The 21153-nt window shown below is 34.3% G+C and overlaps 1 protein-coding gene across 3 annotated transcripts in view; it reads right to left on the reverse strand.

Moving 5' to 3' along the window:
- Positions 1-21153, reverse strand: part of LOC127445524 (phospholipid-transporting ATPase IH-like) — a 98833-nt gene that overhangs the window by 37951 nt on the left and 39729 nt on the right. For all 3 annotated transcript variants that reach the window (XM_051705671.1, XM_051705670.1, XM_051705669.1), the window contains exons 2-16: positions 15750-15872; positions 15303-15392; positions 15118-15198; positions 14926-15033; positions 11882-12010; positions 11439-11542; positions 11176-11226; positions 9346-9410; positions 8759-8840; positions 8077-8227; positions 7240-7437; positions 6974-7147; positions 2548-2714; positions 2384-2455; positions 1298-1371 (exon numbers count right to left, since the gene is read on the reverse strand). In XM_051705671.1, the coding sequence (XP_051561631.1) occupies positions 1298-1371; positions 2384-2455; positions 2548-2714; positions 6974-7147; positions 7240-7437; positions 8077-8227; positions 8759-8840; positions 9346-9410; positions 11176-11226; positions 11439-11542; positions 11882-12010; positions 14926-15033; positions 15118-15198; positions 15303-15392; positions 15750-15872 (1669 nt within the window). The remainder of the gene's footprint in view (positions 1-1297; positions 1372-2383; positions 2456-2547; positions 2715-6973; positions 7148-7239; positions 7438-8076; positions 8228-8758; positions 8841-9345; positions 9411-11175; positions 11227-11438; positions 11543-11881; positions 12011-14925; positions 15034-15117; positions 15199-15302; positions 15393-15749; positions 15873-21153) is intronic.

Here is a 21153-nt window from a genome sequence, read left to right on the forward strand (position 1 = left end):
AAAAAAAAAAAAAGAAGAAAAAAAAAAAGAGTTTAATCTGGCAAATCCTTTGGGGACGGCAGGGGGCATCTTCAAAGGGAACAATAATTCATTAATAAAATAAATAATGTTTTTTAAATTCTAAAAATACAAAAAGGTTTTTTTTTTAAGTTAGGGTTTGTCTACAGTAATTATAAATAGCTTTATATAAAACAATAGAAGTCTATACTACTGTACGCCCCCATTTAGACAGCTAAATAACATGTCTGTGTGTTTGAGTGCACTTCGCTATAGTTTGAGGACATTTTTGTCCCCAAAAGAAAGCAATATCTGAATAACCTTCATTCAGGGATGTCCTTAATTAGAAAATAAATTCATTAAAAAAGGAAATACTGTTTTTCTAAAAAATACAAAAAAATAAAGTAAAAAAGATTTTAGAAATTTAAGAAATTGCAGTATTCTGCCCTTAAATGTCCTACTTGACCTGATTCTTTTTTAGGGATACCACATCACATAACGGAAACATAAAGGCAATCCATAAGACTCCAGTGGTTAAATACATATCTTCAAGCAATATAAAAGGTGTGGGTGAGAAACAGATCAAAGTTTAAGTCCTTTTTACTCTAAATCTCCACTTTCACTTTCCCTTTTACATATATAAGTCAAATGTGGTGCCTGTTTATTTTCACTTTCAAATCTGAAAGTGAAAGTGGATGTTTAGAAATGTATATTTAGAAAAAAAATCTGTTTTTCACCCAGACCTATTATATCACTTCTGAAGATATGAATTTAAACACTGGAGTCAAATGGATTACTTCTTGGATTGTTTCCTTTATGCGATTTTGGAGCTACAAAGGTCTGATCACCATTCACTTGCATTGTATGGACCTACAGTGCTGAGATATTCTTCTAAAAATCAAAGAAAGTAAGTCATGAGTAAATGATTAGAGAATTGTAATTTTTTGGTGAACTATACCTTTAAGGGTATGGGTAGGTTAGGGTTTATGTCTTTCTATTAGCTTTATAAAAAATAAAAATGTCAAAATTCTTTAGTTTGTCCCCATTTAGATAACCATAAGTATTTAAATGGGGACATACCATAAGTATATGTGCACTCAAAGAAATATTTTTGCCTACTTTTGAGATTTTCGCATTTCAATTTCAGAACAAAATGCCATCAAATTGAATTGTGTAATTTAAAAAACAAATAATAATAAGAATAAGAATGTTTAAGATTACTCAATTGAATTTAAAGCAATTTTGTTATGATGTATCAATCTTTTTTTGAGTGCGTGTGTGTGTGTGTGTGTGTTCTTACCTGTGTTTGATCTTACGATGACACTCATTCTCCTCCTCACCGAATCAAAATTCAACACCTCCAACAGTTCAAATCTGTAAATATATAAACACACACTTACACACACACACATTGTCTTTCAATTCTAAAGGTTAATTGACCTACTAGCTCTACTAACTACACGTAAAGCAGCGGAATAGGTGCAGTTGTCTGGGTCCTGTGGGATCTTTAATAGAGACAGACAGAGTTTTTATGTGACTGGGCCCTCTGTTGCTGACCCTCATGTTCTCGTCTGTAGGACAGTGTGTAGCTGCACTAATTATGGTTGGTCCTTGTCCGCCAAGGGCGTATACGCACACACACACACACACACACACACACACACACACACACACACACACACACACACACACACACACTAATCCTCTCCATTGCATACACACCTGTCCCCTTTACAACTCTCAGCTGATCAACAGAGAAACAGGGGGTCTAAACTTCCCTGCCCCCCTTTCCATATAACTGTATTATTTTAATACAAATACTGAAACAGCATCACATTAATATGGCAACCTGCTGAGTAAATACACTGATGATTATAGATAAGGCTGAGCAAACCTGGTGCTTTGCTGAGATTCATTTCTAAAACCATATGTGGCCAAAAATGTACAGCATGACAAGAAAATTATAGCTACAGTCATCACACAGGTGTGTTAGCAGGCCTGCTAGTGGCTTGGAATGAAGCGAAGGAATGTGGGTGTTGTGGGTACAGCTCAACTGGAGAAGAGTGAGTGAAAATATGAATATGAATGAGTGAATTGTAGACATCACTGCACATTGTACATGATGTTGCATCCACATCAAGTACCAAAAGATGAGAAAACTCTTCAAAGGGAACAATGATTCATTAAAAAATAAAGGTTGGGTTTAGTCTGTCGTAATTATAATTAGTTTTATATAAAAACAATAGATTTCTACGGTCTGTATGCTCCCATTAAGACGGCTTGAAAAAGTGAGCAATATCTGACAAAACCTTGCTTTGGGGATATTCAGGGATGTATGAATGTGGTTTGGATTGTTGTTTTATTTGCTGATGTCCATATGGCTCACCTCTCCATCTCATCCTCTCTGTTGAGGATCTCCATGTGACTGTCCTTCAGACGCATATAGGTGAAGCCCAACCTGAGAAGATGGCAGAAAGAGAAAGTAAGCTCTGTCTGTTATCATGACTAATAAAGCATGTATGTTAACACATGCATGTGTATGTGTCTTGCCTCTTCATGCCCTCCACCAGTGCCACCTCGTCTGGAGAAGAGGAGATGTAGAAGGATGTAGATTTGCCCTGATGTATTCCTCTCTTAATGCCGTCCACCGTCTCCTCTTCCTTCACCTGGACTGTGTGACACAGACACAACGCACGGAAAAACAACTCCTCGCGCTCCTGAAGACACACACACACTGGTTATTTGGCACTATATCTCCCTTTATCTACGAGCGGGTCAACATAGTGGCACCGAATCATTCATCTGTCTCCTTACACACAAGATAAAGAGAGATAGAAAGACTAACAAAACTGATTAAATGACAGAGACACAGAGACAAAGGGAGAAAGACTATCTGTGTCTTACTCTGAACAACACAGTCAATACCCGTGTATCCAGTAAATATTTGGATCCATTTGATACAAGCAGGAATTAAAAATCTCACAGCAGTAACAATAATGAACTCTGATGTTGCACTATATTATGCACACATATCATCTTTACAGAATCTGACTTGAGTGAATCCACTGAAAATCAATTCAGTTAAAAGAGAAAAAGTTTTCAGTCCAAAACTCCCTAGAGTTTTGGACTGAATCCTCAGTAAAGGGAATTTGAAGGGATTCGTAAATATTACATTCACAAAATGCAGTAGACAAGAGATTGGGGGTGAAATTCAATATTATAAATACTTTGATGGACTTTTTTTCAGTTAATCTACTGAATTAATTTGTCATCACTCTGAACTAATTTATCAAAAGAATTAAAATTAGAATCCATCTGTAAGGGGGAGGCCAAGGACGGTATCCAATGGCGTGGCTGAAGGTCTCCTGCGTGTTCTGTTTTATCATGAGCATTAAATAATACTTTGATTAATTGATTTGAATTCCATGTTTTATTAATCTTATCATTAATTATTTTCTTTATTTCATCTGACTCCAATTATGAAAAACCTCGTTGATGTATCTATTCTCTGAATTCAAGTTTTGTATCTTATTATTTTTAGTAATTCTCTCTTCTAGACTGCATTTGTTATTTCAATGTTATTTGGGTCCTGTGCCGGCCGGACGCAGGTCCTTTAACTACAAAACTCATCAGTTTCAGATAATAGTAAGTTTTAGACTAAGTTCTTATAGGTTCTCAGCTTTATCCATTTAGTCTTATTTGGCTAAGTTCAATATTGATTCTCGACTCACCGTTTAGCCCCAGTCAATTAAGTTCTGTTTTACAGATTCTCGGTCCTAGCCTTAGTATTCCCGTTTAATTCTACTTGGCTAAGTTCTATTTTAGATTCTCGGTTCGCCGTTTAGCCTTTTACATACTTAACTAATGGGTTACTTCTGAAGTAGCTTAGTTAAGCCAACTCTGACCATAGATTTGTAGTTAATAAGAAATATACTAGAAAACAGTCCTTCAGAATGAATCATAATAACAATTTATTTTACCAGGTAATAGTAATACATTCAAACAATCCAATTAAAATAATAAATCAAACTCAAAACTATCTAAAGTTGCATTCCATTCAAACATTTACCAAACATAAGAAATAAGATTTACCTGGTAGAGAAACTACACAGCAATTGTGTGGGAGATCTGAATACAGATTCCCTGGTAGATTTAAAAACGACACACATGTTTTCTGTGTGGGTCATCTGGCTACAGAGACCCTGAGCTCCTCAGTCATTACACACAGCAATTGTGTGGGAGATCTGAATATAGATTCCCTGAGCTCCTCTGCCATCCTTCCTTAAGTACCAAACGATTCTATTGTTATTTCAGATGTGTATGTTTGATGTTATTTAGGATTTGGTTGACAATTTAGGGGGTTGTAAGTAGAACTTGTGATTGAGTTGGTCGTTTGATGTTTACAAAGAATGCACCTAATCTGCATACAGCATCTGGTCTCTGTGAGAGATCTGGAAGGGTTCATGCCCCTGATAGAATACAGTATTGTACTAAGTTCTTAAATCTTACTTGTGATTTGACTTTGCTGAAAGGGAATGAGACTGTTTTGCCAGCTGGACTGAGACCTCTTGAATGATACCAAACATGTATGATCAGAAAACCTTTTACATTACAGAACAGGATAAGTCATAACTTAGTTTTTTGGTGTCCTTAAAGTGACCTGAGGTGAGAGAGAGAGAACAGATGTGAGTGTGATTTGTGTTTTATGGTCCCTAATCAGTGGGGTGTTTTGTCTCAGGTGGAGATGTCTTCTGTGTGAGAGTTTTATGATGCTGGTTCTCGCAGAGTTCTTTGACTTTTACCAGAAGTAACGCAGACAGTTTTGTGCCAGTCTTACACATCCATCAGCCTTGCCATCTACAGCTAAAATACTCATCTGCAATAACTTGCTCTTATTTTAAAGTGATGGATTTGTGTTATGAAATAGAACACACTGCTAATAATAACTCATTAATTTCTCTCATCTTATGCAAATAACTTAGTAGCAAGTACCATAAATGTGTTTTTACTGATGTACCATTATTCCAAATAAAGGAAATACTAGGGATGTCCCGATACCATTTTTTTGAGAATGAGTACGAGTACTGATACTTCATTCTTGGTACCCGCCGATACCAAGTCCGATACATGTTTGTTTGTTTTTTGTTTTTTTCTGAACTCCATATCAACAGTTTATTTCAATTTTATCATCAAAATGGTGTTTAAATAAATTAATTAAAACTTTAATCAAATGAAAATATAACAATTAATTTTCAACATAATATATTGTATTATTTTTCATCAAATGATGTGCTCATATACAGAACCTCACAGCACAATCCAAAATACAAGACTGAAGTTATATTTTCTCAAATAAAGTGCTGCATAACAGAGCATCATAGATGTTAAATATTACTTAAGTATAATACAATTATTACTGATTTATTATTATTATTAGTAGTAGTGGTAGTAGTAGTAGTAGTAGTATTACAGTGAATATTACACAAATTTACAGCAGTGATATATTTCTGTCATACTTTTTTCCTATAAATGGAGCTTTTATTTTGACAGAGCTTTTATTTTGAAGTGTTTCTGTGTTGTTTTGACAAAGGAGCTCTGACATTATGACGGCAGATTTTCACTCTGGATAAGCCAGTCACTATGCGATGCTACAGTGTGAATTTGCACTCTGTTTACTGTCATCTGCTACAAACAGAGCACGCGATGCTCATGACGGTGTTTTCCCTGTATGAGCCTTGGAGCAGCCTTAAAAGGTTATGAGCAGCAACACTGTCTCCACACATTCACAAGCGCTCACATCTGAATTATATGTAAACTATATATTTAGCTTATTAAATCGCAGTTTTTGCAGTTAAATAATCTCACTAGGACATAACGTGATTTTAATTTCTGGGCTGAATGTTTAAGTAATGACATTCGCATGTCTGATGGTATCAGTGTTTGGTATCAGAGCATTTTCACAAGTATGAGTACCAGTACATGAGCGTGGTATCGGAACATCTCTAGTGAATACTAAAATAAACTGAAAAATACAGCAAAATCATCCACACTGATGGTAAAAATCAAGTGTAATCTATTCATGGGATATTAATCCAATAAATAGAAACACAGTGCAAGTAGTACTTACAGTACATTCATGCCTATACTAAACTGCAGAATGCTCACAATGGAATACTAGTGCACTGCTTACTGCATACTACACTGTATATGCACACTATTTTGCATACTATATATGTGAAACAGTACAGAGAATGCAACTATACACCATTTCAAACACCAGCATTTTACATTGTTGTCACACAACCTCAATAAAATAACTTTTTAAAAAATTTTTTTATCCAATTTAGAATAAAAACACCTTGACTTTTGGCACTCTGTTTAAATAATGAGTCAAAAAAGAAACATTAAAAATTACAGTCGATATCACTGCCAGTATAACTGTTACACTGGGAATGGATAGGTCATCAGGGTATTCAATTCAGAACAGAAAATGTGGTCCCACTTTATATTAGGTGGCCTTAACTACTATGTACTTAACCATTTGATACAATGTACTTATTATGTATATACATGTTGTTGCATTGTAATTACATTTAAAGTACTTGCATTTAATTACATTTATAGTTACACTGTTAACTTTACCCCTAACCTTAACCCAACCCTTACCCCAAAACCTAACTCTAATCCCTAATCCTAACCCTAACTTTACACTTACTCCTAAACCTACCCGTACTTCAACCTCAGTAGCAGCAAATGTAGTCATTTTGCAGAACAACATGTAGTTACACAGCAAATACAAAGTCTTGTTTGTATTTAATGTTAGTACATAGTAGTTAAGGCCACCTAATATAAAGTGTAACTGAAAATGTTTATACTGTATGAAAAATATTAGTAGGATGGTAGTATGCCACTCCGAACATAGCTTTAGACAAAATAAAGTGATCAAGAACACAGAAACAACATTTTTAAACTTTACCTTTCCATCTACGCCTGGAGAAGAGTCAATCATGTCCATGCCAGCGGCTCCAGGTAAGACCTGCCCGTTACAGATGGCATGTGGCACGTAAACATGCCCGTCCACACAACATTCCCTCAACTCCATGTTATTTTCTGTCAAAGTGCCTGTCTTGTCTGTGAAGACATATTCCACCTGTAACAGACAGAGAGACTCTAAATATATACTGTATTGATCCAGACAGCTCAGCAGATTTTAAGTTGACTGAAGAGGTTTTCCTACTGTACCTGTCCCAGTTCTTCATTAAGGTCTGATGTATTGACGAGTGGCCTCTCTCCGAGCTCCTCGTCAAACATGTCATCGTCCCACAGAATAAAGTACGAGCCCAGAAACTTCTGCATCTCCACGGTTACATACATGGATACAGGAATGATGTAGTTGAATAAAACCATAAAGGCCAGGAAATCAGTGAACGCTCGGATTAACTGAGGGAACAAAACAAAGGGAGAGTAATTTGTCACATGTGCATATTAAGAAATGCATTTGTTTTGCTTTGAATGTCTGAATGAAATAAGAAACTTGTTGTAGTCCAGCTAAACCAAAGGCCTGTTCATACAAATGTAACTGAACTAAAAAATATATACAGTATATATAACATCGTTTATATAATTTATAGTGCAAAGTCAAAAATATTTCAATGTACTAGGCAAAATGTAAAAAAAAAAAAAAAAAAAATGTCATCTGAAGAAAAAGTCAACAAATTGCTGCCGAATCATTTGCAATTCTCTAAAAACATTTGAGATATCTAAATTAATTTCTCGTAATCTTACTTTGTAAGGATTAACTAACAAGTAAAGATTTATAAAATGTAGTTTGTAAAACTTTTACTCCATTTTTATTTATGACTTTTCAAGCCCAAGAGTACAACAAACTTATAATAGAAGTAAAGAACAAGTATAAAAAATTTGATACAATCAAAAGTAAAGTAATATATATATTTTTTTATAAATAAAAAATAAATAAACAAAAATTTGGACTCAAGGCCTCATGTCTATTTTACAGTGTAAATGGGGAGACTAGCTGTATTCAGCAAGTATCGCAGCAATGCTTTATAATGTACATACTACATGTCGTTGCCTCTCTGTCTCTGTTTTCTGGTTATACCAGGGCTCGTCTCTGTTCGGGTCGGCCTGCCAGACATACTTCAGTACAGTATTAATCAGAGCTTTACTTATCAGAATGCAGAGGTACACAATCAGGTAGGCATTCATAGATCTGCAAAAGAAACAGCATTGAGTTGATCCAAGACCTGGTTCATTCATTATGTGCATAATAATTTCTGAGCCTAATGGCAAAGACATGGATCATGCATCAGGGTAACAGGTTCTATCCGCAGTAACCGGCCCTAAGGGTCATACTGTGTTTAATAATGCTCATATTCTGTTTAAAAAAAAAAAAAAAACTCCTGTCTGATTGACATCTACTAGATTAAATTAAGGCCTAAAAATATCAAAATGTATTTTAATGAAAAAGTCAATCATATCGGACCTCTGAAAGGGCAGAAATCTGAAAGTATACAGAGTTCAACATAAATTGATTTGGTGTATTTTCTTAATGACTGCATCCATCTGTCTGACAGAACTGTCAGTTCGACATATGTGAGTGTAACTTGATACAATTCGTGACATGAATTTCACAAACCCGATGAGCAAACAATTTGCTTTACAAACAGGACACTAAATGCATTACGCCGTACATGCTGACAGTAAGATAATCCGATCACCACAGCCTATCACTGTGTCTTACTTTTCAACGGCTGAGCGTTTTTGAGACTTGGACTGGTAGTTGAGGGCCATCTTGGTTTCCATTCCCGTATAGATGGCCACAGCTGGATGAAAGGAGAAGAAAAATAATAGCATTATGAGATTACAATTCCCCTCTATGGCAGTCTTTGCACAGCCTCTTTGATGTATGTACATAACTGAGCTCTTTTATTCTACCATAAGGTACCATTATGTCATAATGACTCCTTTGCAACAAAGTAAAACATTTTTAGAGCCCTGCACTAAAAGACCAATGCAGAAAGAATCCTCACGTGTAAAAATGTGACATTCATCACCCTCTCTCGCCCTTTCTCTCTCTCTTTATCTCCATCAATTAAGTAATTCTCTGTGATCTTACAAGCTTCAGTGGCTCATTTAATTACAGTGGGAACAGAGTGACAGAATGACTCAATCAGCAACTTTCTCTCTCTCATTCTCTTGCCCTTTACCTAAAACATACACTCTGATCACAAAACCATTTAATGAAGTTATAGTGATGGAGCATATATGACTTCAAAAAGTGTCAAGCCAGTGCAAACAGCATTATAAGAAGTGTTGTTTTTCAGTTACCATATATGCATTCAGTGTTTTTCAGTGTGGCCCCTCGAAGCAGCAGGTTCTCAGAACCCAGAGGTCTAAAATAAACAGATTCAGCATGAGAAAATTATAACCACACTTCATTTATAGCATTCACACTACAATTACAATGTATTTACAATGTAATTACATATAGAAAATTACATTTAGAGTAATATTAATGAACAACATTAAAGGTGTCATATCATTAAGAATCTAATGTTCCATGATCTTCTGAGATAAAAGAGCATGGGAATACACTATTTTACAGTGCCCATGCTACAAATTACAATGTAATTACAAAGTAATTAAATGTAGAAATGTAAGAATATTAACTATCAAAATTAAAGAGGTCATATAAAGAAGAATATAATGTTCCATGATCTTCTGAGATAAAAGAGCATGGGAAAACAATATTTTACAGTGCCCATGCTACAAATTACAATGTAATTACAAAGTAATTAAATGTAAAAATTGAAGAATATTAACTATCAAAATTAAAGAGGTCATATAAAGAAGAATATAATGTTCCATGATCTTCTGAGATAAAAGAGCATGGGAAAACAATATTTTACAGTGTCCATGCTACAAATTACAATGTAATTACAAAGTAATTAAATGTAGAAATGTAAGAATATTAACTAACAAAATTAAAGAGGTCATATAAAGAAGAATATAATGTTCCATGATCTTCTGAGATAAAAGAGTATGGGAAAACAATATTTTACAGTGTCCATGCTACAAATTACAATGTAATTACAAAGTAATTAAATGTAACAATTGAAGAATATTAACTATCAAAATTAAAGAGGTCATATAAAGAAGAATATAATGTTCCATGATCTTCTGAGATAAAAGAGCATGGGAAAACAATATTTTACAGTGTCCATGCTACAAATTACAATGTAATTACAAAGTAATTAAATGTAAAAATTGAAGAATATTAACTATCAAAATTAAAGAGGTCATATAAAGAAGAATATAATGTTCCATGATCTTCTGAGATAAAAGAGCATGGGAAAACAATATTTTACAGTGTCCATGCTACAAATTACAATGTAATTACAAAGTAATTAAATGTAGAAATGTAAGAATATTAACTAACAAAATTAAAGAGGTCATATAAAGAAGAATCTAATGTTCCATAATCTTCTGATATAAAAGAGTATGGGAACACACTATTTTACAGTGTCCATGCTACAAATTACAATGTAATTACAAAGTAATTAAATGTAGAAATTGAAGAATATTTATTAACAAAATTAAAGAGGTCATATCATTAAGTATCAAATGTTCCATGATCTTCTAAAATGAAAAAACATAAAACTTCCTCCTCAGTCCAAAAATAAGCTGAGCTGCAAAACAGCTTGTTCTAAAATCCTTGGATTTCTAATTTAAGAAATCTGACACATTAACATATGACCATCCAAATTAAAATGATGCCTATTCAGTGTTAAGAAACTTGGCCCACCCAATAATGATGAGGTAATAAGGATGCAGGATAGATATTACAGTATGTTTTTAATTTGCTTTTGTTGTTAATATAACTGAACTAGTATTGTTACTATTGTATTTTATATATTTACATATAACATGGACACTACAGTGTTACAGTAACAATATTACAAACTTTACTGACATTTTACATCTTTTACGTAGGTAGTCAAGATAGAATTTACTACAAGGAAAACAAAGCAATGCTAGAACCGTTTCTTAGGTAGGACAAAGTCTCGATCTATGAAAGTGATAAATTGTCCCTTCTGAATTCAATCTCTCACACACTGGCCCTTTAATTAAGAGTTAATTTCCTGAGTATGGATTTACCTCGCGATGGGCTCATCTCGATCCAAATAAATATTGATGCGTCCCACAAATCTACAGAGAGACAGGAAGAAAAGACAGAAATAAATGACTATTCTGGACAATGTGTCACTGATGTGTGTGTGTGTGTAGTTAGAACACCATGTGAGGATATCTGTGTGTGTGTGGCATGCTGTTGTGAGGGTCCAACAGTAGTTCTGTGTATGCGTTTGTAAGAGAAAGAGCATTTGTTCATATATTTACTGTTGATATATGTGTAGACTCACTTGTACAGGTCTGGCTGGGGTTGTTCACATTCTATGATAGCGTGTAGTGTGTCCACCTCCTCTGCTGTGTTGAATGCCTTTGTGTCCTGAACTGCATAATAGGTCTTTGTGTGGAGAGGAGAGCACGAGAAAAGCCAGTCAGCATTCCAAGGTCACACACGCTCATATACACACAAACTTCTACTCTCACCCCCTCTAATAGGAAAAACTGGCAGTGCCCAGTTGTGCAGGCCAAAACATTTCAGTCACTATGCAACAGATTTAGTTTTATGTTTACAGCCATTGAAGTTAAAGGGTGAATAAACTGTAGAATACAAAACAGAATGTAAAATGTCAAACAGCCAATATGTTTAGAGAGCAAAAAACAGCAACAGGTCAAAAAAAGAAAAAAGAAAGACCCACTCTTGAAAGACCCGTCCCCTTTGTAGATATCGACCAATCACCTTATGGCTGGACTCTCCGTCTAAGCTGGCTGTTGTGACGAAACATGTTCCATCTTCTCGACAGGTGGACAGCAGTATGAGGTCACATGGAAATGTCTCATCCTCCTTTACCTGAACAATGTCACCCACCTGAAAGGTCAAAGGGCAAAAAAAAACAAAAAAATAAAAGAGAGTCAAATTCCAACATGTCTCTCCAAAATTGCAGTTATGCAGATAGCTGTTAGAACCATTCTGAAAATAAAATGTCAACGGAGATTGCAGGGCAATTTTACACCAATGTTTAATACCAAAGTTTGTGGCGACATTTGTGCAAAATTATATTATGTGGGTCATTATCGTAGCAGTTCCGAGGTGAAATGTCCACTGAGTGGCATTAAAAGGGAGCTGAATTTTCTCCCAAACACAAAGATTTTCAAGGTTAATGTTCAATTGAGGTTTAAATCAACAAAGCCTACCTCCATACCCTAAACCTAAACCTAACCAATAGTGTCAGAAAAAGCAAATGTGAGATGAAAAACACAATTACTGAAGCAACCAGGTAATTTTGTGGTGCATCTATGACACTTTCAACACACGTGTCGACTCGCGTCCTCTTCAGGACTTGTATTATGAATTTTGCACCGTAAGTGTGACGCTCAGTTGAGATACCATGCAATTTGATCACGCTCGAACAAGCTTGTATGTGCAGTTGGTTATGTAATGTAAACGTTACAATGTATAGCCTTATAAGTCATGCACTATAGTAAAGTGTTTAGATGTTAGATAGCATTGTGTGAGGAACAGAGCAAAAGGTAAGTGTTTATGAACTGATAATCTGTCATTTTACTCATGATTTGTGTAAAAGTGCATGTTTCTATGACATTAGGTAAGATGCTTAGCTTAGCAAATTGGCAAGTACAATTGAGAACATTGATCCAACATTTATGAGTGTGTATGTTACGAAAGTGTGCTTATACTTTAATAAGTAAAGTGCTAAATACACACTGCAAAAATCTTTCCATGTTCAGTATTTCCAGTAAAAATAGGTAAATATCCTTAAAACAAGACAATTTAACTTTTTGTGTATTATTTACACAAAATGTACAAAAACATTACAAAAATTGCTTAGGATATTAAGACTTTTTCTTGTTTAAAGCACAAACCTCACTAAATGTTGTTAGATTTATGCTTAAAAAAGAATATTGTAAGAAAAATAAATATTACGCAAGGTATATTCTCTGAAAACAAGACACAATACACAACACAATTTTGCTTCTCAAAAAAGGATCTTTAGATATTTTTACTGGAATCAAGACAAAAAATACTCAAAAGGAATATTTCGGATTCAATACTATTTAAGCTCAATCGACAGCATTTGTGGCATAACATTGATTACCACAAAATTTAAAAAAAAACTTTTCTTTAAAAAAAGCAAAAATCTGGGTTCCAGTGAGGCACTTACAATGGAAGTGAATGGGTGCCAATTTTTAAACGTTCAAATACTCACTTTTTCAAAAGTTTAGCCACAAGATATAAACAATATGATTTTAGTATGATTAAATCACTTACTAACCTTTTCTGTGTTATGTTTTAGCCAATTTTACAAATTTGTTGCCATGGCAATGTCAACAAACCCTAAACCCTAAAATGACTGTAAAAATGACAATTTAAACAACTTTACAGCTCAAATAATACATGCGTTTTAACAGAAGAATTAATGTAAGTGCATTTATAAGTGATAAGCTTCTCATTTCTGCCTTTAAACCCCCCAAAAATGGTCCACATTCACTTCCATTGTAAGTTCCTCACTGTAACCTCAATTTTTTGGCTTTTTTAAAGAAAGGGAGGGGCGAGTCTAAATACATTTTTGTGGTAATCAACGCTGTGCCACAAATTCTGTTGACTGAGCTTAACTTGTATTGAACCCGGAATATTCCTTTAAGCAGGAAAAGCTGTAATGGTTAATGTAACGTCCACTGCCTTTTTTCTATCCCTCCAGTTGCTCTATTTCTCTCTTATAATTTCACATTTTATTGCATGACATCATCATGCATAATTAATGAATACCAGGAATCAAACCATAGAAAAAATATATTATGGGGAAATTGGAAAGTTACGGCAAATAAACACAAAATCTTTATTATTTTAGTGTTCATGTATCTGGTAGAGTCATTCTGAACCTGGAATGTTCCTTATATATATATATAGATAGATAGATAGATAGATAGATAGATAGATATTTATTTATTTATTTATTTATTTATTTATTTATTATCAAGCACAAATCAGAACATTTCAAAAGTCTTACACTTCGTTTTTTGGTTTACCTTATACTTAAAAATTCATATTTTCTCAATCATTTTATGTTAATTTAAAAATCTAAACACACTTTTGCACTGACCTAAAAACCCCACTGATGGAAAATTATTTTAATAACTTCCCTGCATATCTATTGTCAAAATAAAATATTCAAGCTCTGCGTGACACCAATTTCTACAACTCCACTATAGAAAATGAGTTGCCTCTTTCATCACAGTTGAAAAAAAAAGAAGCAGACTCATGAATCTACATAAATGAAAATCCTGATCAGCACTAGTTGTTCCTGATGGTCTGATAGCAAGTGTCGCGTAACGGATTACAAATGCTGGCCGGATTATCAGCGTAAAAAGCTGTAATGGTTAGTATCCAAGCTCATTCTCTCTTTAACGTCCACTGCCTTTCTTTCTATTCCTCCAGTTGCTCTCTTTCTCTCTTATAGTTTCACTTTTTATAGCATGACATCATTATGCAGAATTAATTTCCTTCTTTGAATACATGGAATCAAACCATAGAAAAAGTATATTATGGGGAAACTGGAAGGCTACAGAAAATAAACAAATAATCTTTATTATTTTGGTGTTCAAGGAGCTCAGCTGGTAGAGTCATTCTTTTTCCCCATCCGTTTGATGACTCCAGAGGTGCAGAAATTCCATACAGTATTTTTCACCTTAAACCTCTCTCAGACATTTAAAGATCACTAACCCGGCATTTAAAGTAATTTAAACTCATTCTGTGTGGTTACACACCCGTAGCTTTTGACTCTGTTTTCGTACAACTTTGCCATGTTGGATGACGTGGACTGGACATTGGTTTATAGCGTTGTCTGCTTTGTGTCTGATCCAGTCCTCATAGCCCTGCAGACCGAAAAAAGGGAAGTGAAAAAGTGACATTACAGTTATGACACCTTTAAGAGAGGGAAGTCATGAGTCTTTTCTCACCTGTTTAATGGCCGTGACGGTGATGACAAAGAAAAGTGGCAGACCGCTGGTCGTAGGACTGGTAGGGGTGTCAATGATCAGCTACAGAGAGAGACGGTGAGAGGGGAAATATCACATATCACACTGTCACAGAAAGGTCAGCTCATGCTAAAAGGACAATTTCCATAAGCGACATCATCACACACCTGCACTAGAAAGATGATCAGGAAATAGAAATTGGCGATTCGTCTGAACTGTTCAAACAGATTCTTCGGTATAAAATTCCAAAAAGTATACTGTGGAGAGAGACACAGAAATGTATGTTACAATAAACACAGCACAGTCCTCTTAAATGCTTGATTCTGATTGGCCAATCAAGGACCATATTTGTATAATGACCACTAAAATGTATAATTAATTTTCTTACATGGCTGTGTAGTCTTTTTCCATATAATAAAAAAACATTTAAACTCAAATCAATATTTAATCTCCATTTATTTATTTGGTAATTAGCCATGTAATAATCAGTGTAATGTACAGGTCCTAATATGAAAATAAATGTTTTCAGGGATAAAAGACCCTTCATTTTGCATATTGACTGGCTGACTGTACGTTATCCATTCCATTCATCTTTTTGGTTCAGATCGACTCACCTTTGAGGAGACAATCCTGTTGTCGGGAAATCTCTGTGGAATGTACGCTTCAGTTCCTGGTGGAGGTTCTTTATGTCCAATATACACCGTTCTGCTGTCCACCCAGCTCTCCTCTCCTGTACACTAAAACACAGAGACAGCACATTATTCATTTATTCATATAGGTTCATATATCCATGCATCATTCATACGAAATGCAGTGAGATAGCCTGATGTGAGTTCACAAGTCAGATTCGCCCAGCACAGACAACAACTGCATAAACAAATGATCCAAAGGAAGCGATTTTGAGGTCCAATTATTGGGTGTGATCTGATGGTACAGTTAGAGAGAGAGAAAGAGAGCTGATACAGAACTTATGGTTCTTGTCATGCTTGATTTGACTCTCAAAGGCAGAGAAAACATTTCATAACACACACACAGAGAGAGAGAAAGAGAGAGAGAGAAAGGAAATTTCTTGAAGAAAATGTGAGTGGTGCTTGCCTGAGCAAAACTCATCACCACAATGCTGCAGTAGGGTGTTGTGGGTGATTGTCAGTGCAATGCTTTGCAGTTGCTAGGATTTTCTGGGTGGCTGCTAGGTGGTTGTTTTCAGGCCCAAGTCAAATGAACTCAGCGCTAAATGTCAATGATGTTCTGGAGCTAGATCCACAAAAATCTTCTTAAGAATTTTTTTCTTTAAGTTTTCAGGATGAATTAAAAGAAGTTTGAATGAATGTTTCTTAACTTTTAGAAAACATTTAGTACAAAAAAAAAAATAAATAAGAATAAACAATGTGATCTCATCAGTATTTTGTAGATATTCTTATGTAAAGTGTGGTTCTAGCACACATATGTTTTTACAAGACAATGAAACGTACATTACTGTCACACTGATATCATCTAAAACGCAATTCATTTTATGTAGGAACAATAACAGAGACATACAAATGTTTACAAATCCTTATTTATCCTTAATCCCAAGCTCTCTGCAACCTTCATGACAAATAATAAAATAATGAAAAATAATAAAAGATGTGAACTTAATAAATCCTAAAAATAAAACTTAATAAAATCCTAAAAATAAAACTTAATAAAATCCTAAAAATAATCATTAGGGAACGTAGTGCATAAGTCCTTATTATGTTGTCACACAAAACCCTATCTGTAACGTTCTGGGAAGGTTAGTTTATGGTTATAAAAAATTAAAACTAAAAATAACCATTAGAGAATGTTCTGTATAAGTTACTTTTAGGTTTGCACACACACACACACACACACACACAAAAACCCTCCTTGCAACATTCTGGGAACATTAGTTTATGGTTATAAAAATAGAACCTAAAAATAACCATTAGAGAACGTTCTGTATAAGTTATTTTTCGGTTGTCACACAAAAACTTCCCTGCAACTTTATGGGAACGTTAGTGTATGGTAATAAAAATATAAAACCTAAAATAACCATTAGAGAACATTCTGTATAAGTTGTTTTTAGGTTGTCCAACACAAACCTCCCTGCAACGTTCTGGGAACGTTAGTTTATGGTTAAAAAATAACCTACAAATAACCATTAGAGCATATTCTGTATATGTTCTTTTTAGGTTGTCACACAAAAACCTACCTGCAACATTATGGGAATGTTAGTTTATAGTTATAAAATAACAGAACCCAAAAATAACCATTAGAGAACGCTCTATATAAGTTACTTTTAGGTTGACACACAAAAACCTACCTGCAACGTTCTGGGAACATTAAATTATAGTTATAAAAAATAGAATCCAAAATAACCATTAGAAAACGCTCTATATAAGTTCTTTTTAGGTTGTCACACAAAAACCTCCCTGCAACGTTATGGAAAGTTAGTGTCTGGTTATAAAAATAGAACCTAAAAATAACCATTAGAGAACATTCTGTATAAGTTCTTTTAAGGTTGTCACACAAAAACCTCCCTGCAACATTATGGGAATGTTAGTGTATGGTTATAAAAACAGAACATAAACTAACCATTAGAGAATGTTCCTAGAACGTCAGGAATAAAAATCCCAAAAAATTACCAAATGGTAACCATTTGCTAACATTAGGGGAACATTCTGTGTTTGCTGGGAATAGTGATCGAGAAGAGGAAGAGAGGGCACTGGACTCTGTAGCTGTCATGCCCACTGCTACTGTAAGTCTTTAACGTAAAAGGCTTTATTTCCTGCTTTAGTACATTAACTAAAAGCAAAAAGCAGAAATAGATGTGGTAATAAATGCAACAGCATGAAATATTAATCCTAACAGGTTTGCACATATCTTGAATGCTCTCTTCATTTTCTGTTACTCATACTTTGATCAACAGATCATGTGTGTTATTCTGAAACATCTGCTCCTCCTGCCATTGCTCATTTCACTCTGGCTTCGTAATAGTTGAGCTCTGGATTATGCAATGAAAGCTGATCCTGGATCAGTGTGAAAGGTGTCACTTAACACGGTGTGTCTTTACATTCCAGTACAACATGCAACCTGTCTACAGCTGCAGCTAGTGTCAGCGACTGTTATGTGATTGGCTGGCAAGATGCGCCGCCCTCTCCCTCTCCATCAGGGTGAGAATAAATCCACCCGAGCCTCTTAAACCCTTACGTAAGATGGGAAATGTGAGCTATTACAACTTCAAAGATAGGACTAGCATTTTTCTGTCATAAAGAGATAATCAAGGGGTGAAAGGGATAGCGCACCCAAAAATGAAACTTCATTTGAATTTTTAAAATGATGTTAAAAAATCATCTGACTTTCTTTTTTGCATGGAATACATAAGGAGTTATAGTAGAATGGCCAAGAAACTCTTTTCCAAACAATGAAAGTGAATGGTGACAACAGCTGTCCCTGGTCCCAATCCAATTACATTGTATGGAAAAGAGCAGCTGTGACATTCATCTAGATATTCTCCTTTGTGTATTTGGCATTCAAGCAGGATGTATTGAGGGGTTTAAACCAAAGTCATCTAAGGTTTTTGTCCACTGCTGTCACATGAAAAACATCAGTTAAACAAATGAAATCCTAAACCTCTCAAAATGACGTCATAATGCGTAACAATGTCAAATTAGTCGTTTCTGGATCACCTTGTTCATCACAGTAATTCCTTAGAGACTCACAGGAAGTCAGTTTGAAGTTTCTCTTTGTGACTCATGCATCTCTCTCCATTGCGTATTTATGTGTGTTGTGTCTGTGTGATTTTGACCTTGAACAGTGAGTTTAGACACAATTCAAACTACACAAATTACTCAGAGTCTTTCCACTCCCCTAAAGTGTCATTACACAGTCTAACAAAACAAAGACAAGAGTGATTCTCACAGAACATTTTCTGTCAAGAAAATCATATTTCAATTAAAAGAAAGAAATAAGAAAACATACAAATATCATATAAAATATCATATAAATAAATATAATCTTTTGTTTAGAAGACAATGAAGAATTTTTTTATTATTATTTTTATGACAATTAAGCACCCCTCTATTCTTATTAATGTAATACAAAATAATAAATACATAAATATCTTATTCTCATTATGCAAAAAATATTATTCTATTTTTTGTATTTTTTTTAACATTTTATGTATTAATCCATTATAGTAGTATTTGTTGTGCTGCTGATTTAAATAATAATTAAAAGTAAAAAAAAACATTGTATTACAGTAATTTGTACAGCAATTTAGTAAAAATGCAGTTTTATTAGTTTTATAATACAGTACAAAAATGACTATTACAGTAATGAGAATAGTATTATGCTACTGATACAAATTATACAATATTTATTTGTTTATTTGGGAGTGACTTGATTTTGTGATGCTGTAGTGAGATTTAAGGCTGGGCGATATGACAATATATATTGTGGCAACGATATAAAGTGTCAATCGAAAGAGATTTTGCTATATCGTGATATATATCATTACCGTGATATAAAATTACTTATATCGTGATATAAGATTTTGGTCATATCACCCACCCCTAGTGAGATTTACCCTCAAAAATAGGTCAGAGAAGTAATCTAGAGTGCAGGGATCTGAGGTTGCTTGACAGAATGCTCTAAAAATGTATTAAAATGTGGCAAAATTCCAGAAATGTAAATTATTCAGTACTATCAGACAAACAATTCAAATCTAAACAGGCTTAAAGCACAAAGCAGACACCATAGAGTCGTCTGACTCACTCCCTGACACTCTCTGTGTTTGAGAGGTGGCTTTAAGCAGACAGCACTGAGCAGCTGGTCAGAGGCTTGGTCAACCCTGAGCCCCTGTAATCACACCTAATCCACTCTGCCCTAAAACACATACACAGACACTCTCATATCAACACCACATAGTAATGAATGAATCTGTTCTGTGTTCTTCTGATCACCTGATGTGTCCGGTATGACACATATATCTACCCAAGATCACCAACACCACACAGTTTTACAGATTTAGTTAACTGAACTCATTACAGTCATGATATGGTCATTGCATTGCTGCAACAACTACCTATATCAATTACTCTAATTGGTTGATTATGTGTTTGATTAATTGGATGACAAAGATTATTTATTAAATCTTCTTAATTTATTGTAATATTCTTTCTAAATTTAGATATAATTAAAAAAGTGTTATTACCACATCAAATGCAATATAAAGTGCTCTCATACTTTAGACAACTTATGCTACACAGGACATATTAGGGACTTTAAGCAACAGCTGCCAACAGGACGGCTACAGCATTCTATGTTCTATGTTCGATGTTGTACTATAACTGTCTACTACAGGAAAATCGCTACTTTGCCGAAGTTGATAATACGTGATGGATTAGGTTTTAAAAGAGATACTGTGAAATCTGCACAGTAAGTAGCCGACACATTATGTTAAATGTACTACCTACGTTTGGTTAAAATACACTTTGAATTAAAAAAAAATAATCAATAATATTATTAATAATAATATACAGGTTTTTAGACTTAGACAAGAATAAAAACTATTCTTCTGACAGAATGTTATCATGTAACACTAAAAGCAACCATTAATTTACTGTTTTAATTCAATTTTTAGACTTGAATGATTGAATGCTCCATTCCAACGTCCTGTAGATTAGTGTAGCTTAATGATTTTTGCGTTTCTTAGCTACGAAATAAATACACTGAAGAAATTCGAGAACTAGTATTTTCCTCTTAATATATTTTCAGTTTGGTGTGTTTTTAATACTTTCTGGCTGTGTTTTAATTCATTAACATTCATTTACTGTTAATGTATTACTGATAATAATAACTTGTATATAAGATACAGATTCAAGTTAATTAAAACTTCACATTGTAGATTGTGGGATCCTTTTTAATTTGAAATTAAGTCAAATAATGGCATGAATAAAAACATTGTGTGAAAGGAAATAAAAGTCATTGTTGTTGTAGGGTTTCTAGTGTTTGTTT

This window comes from Myxocyprinus asiaticus, chromosome 8, assembly GCF_019703515.2.
Source record: "Myxocyprinus asiaticus isolate MX2 ecotype Aquarium Trade chromosome 8, UBuf_Myxa_2, whole genome shotgun sequence".
NCBI classification, from domain to species: domain Eukaryota; kingdom Metazoa; phylum Chordata; class Actinopteri; order Cypriniformes; family Catostomidae; genus Myxocyprinus; species Myxocyprinus asiaticus.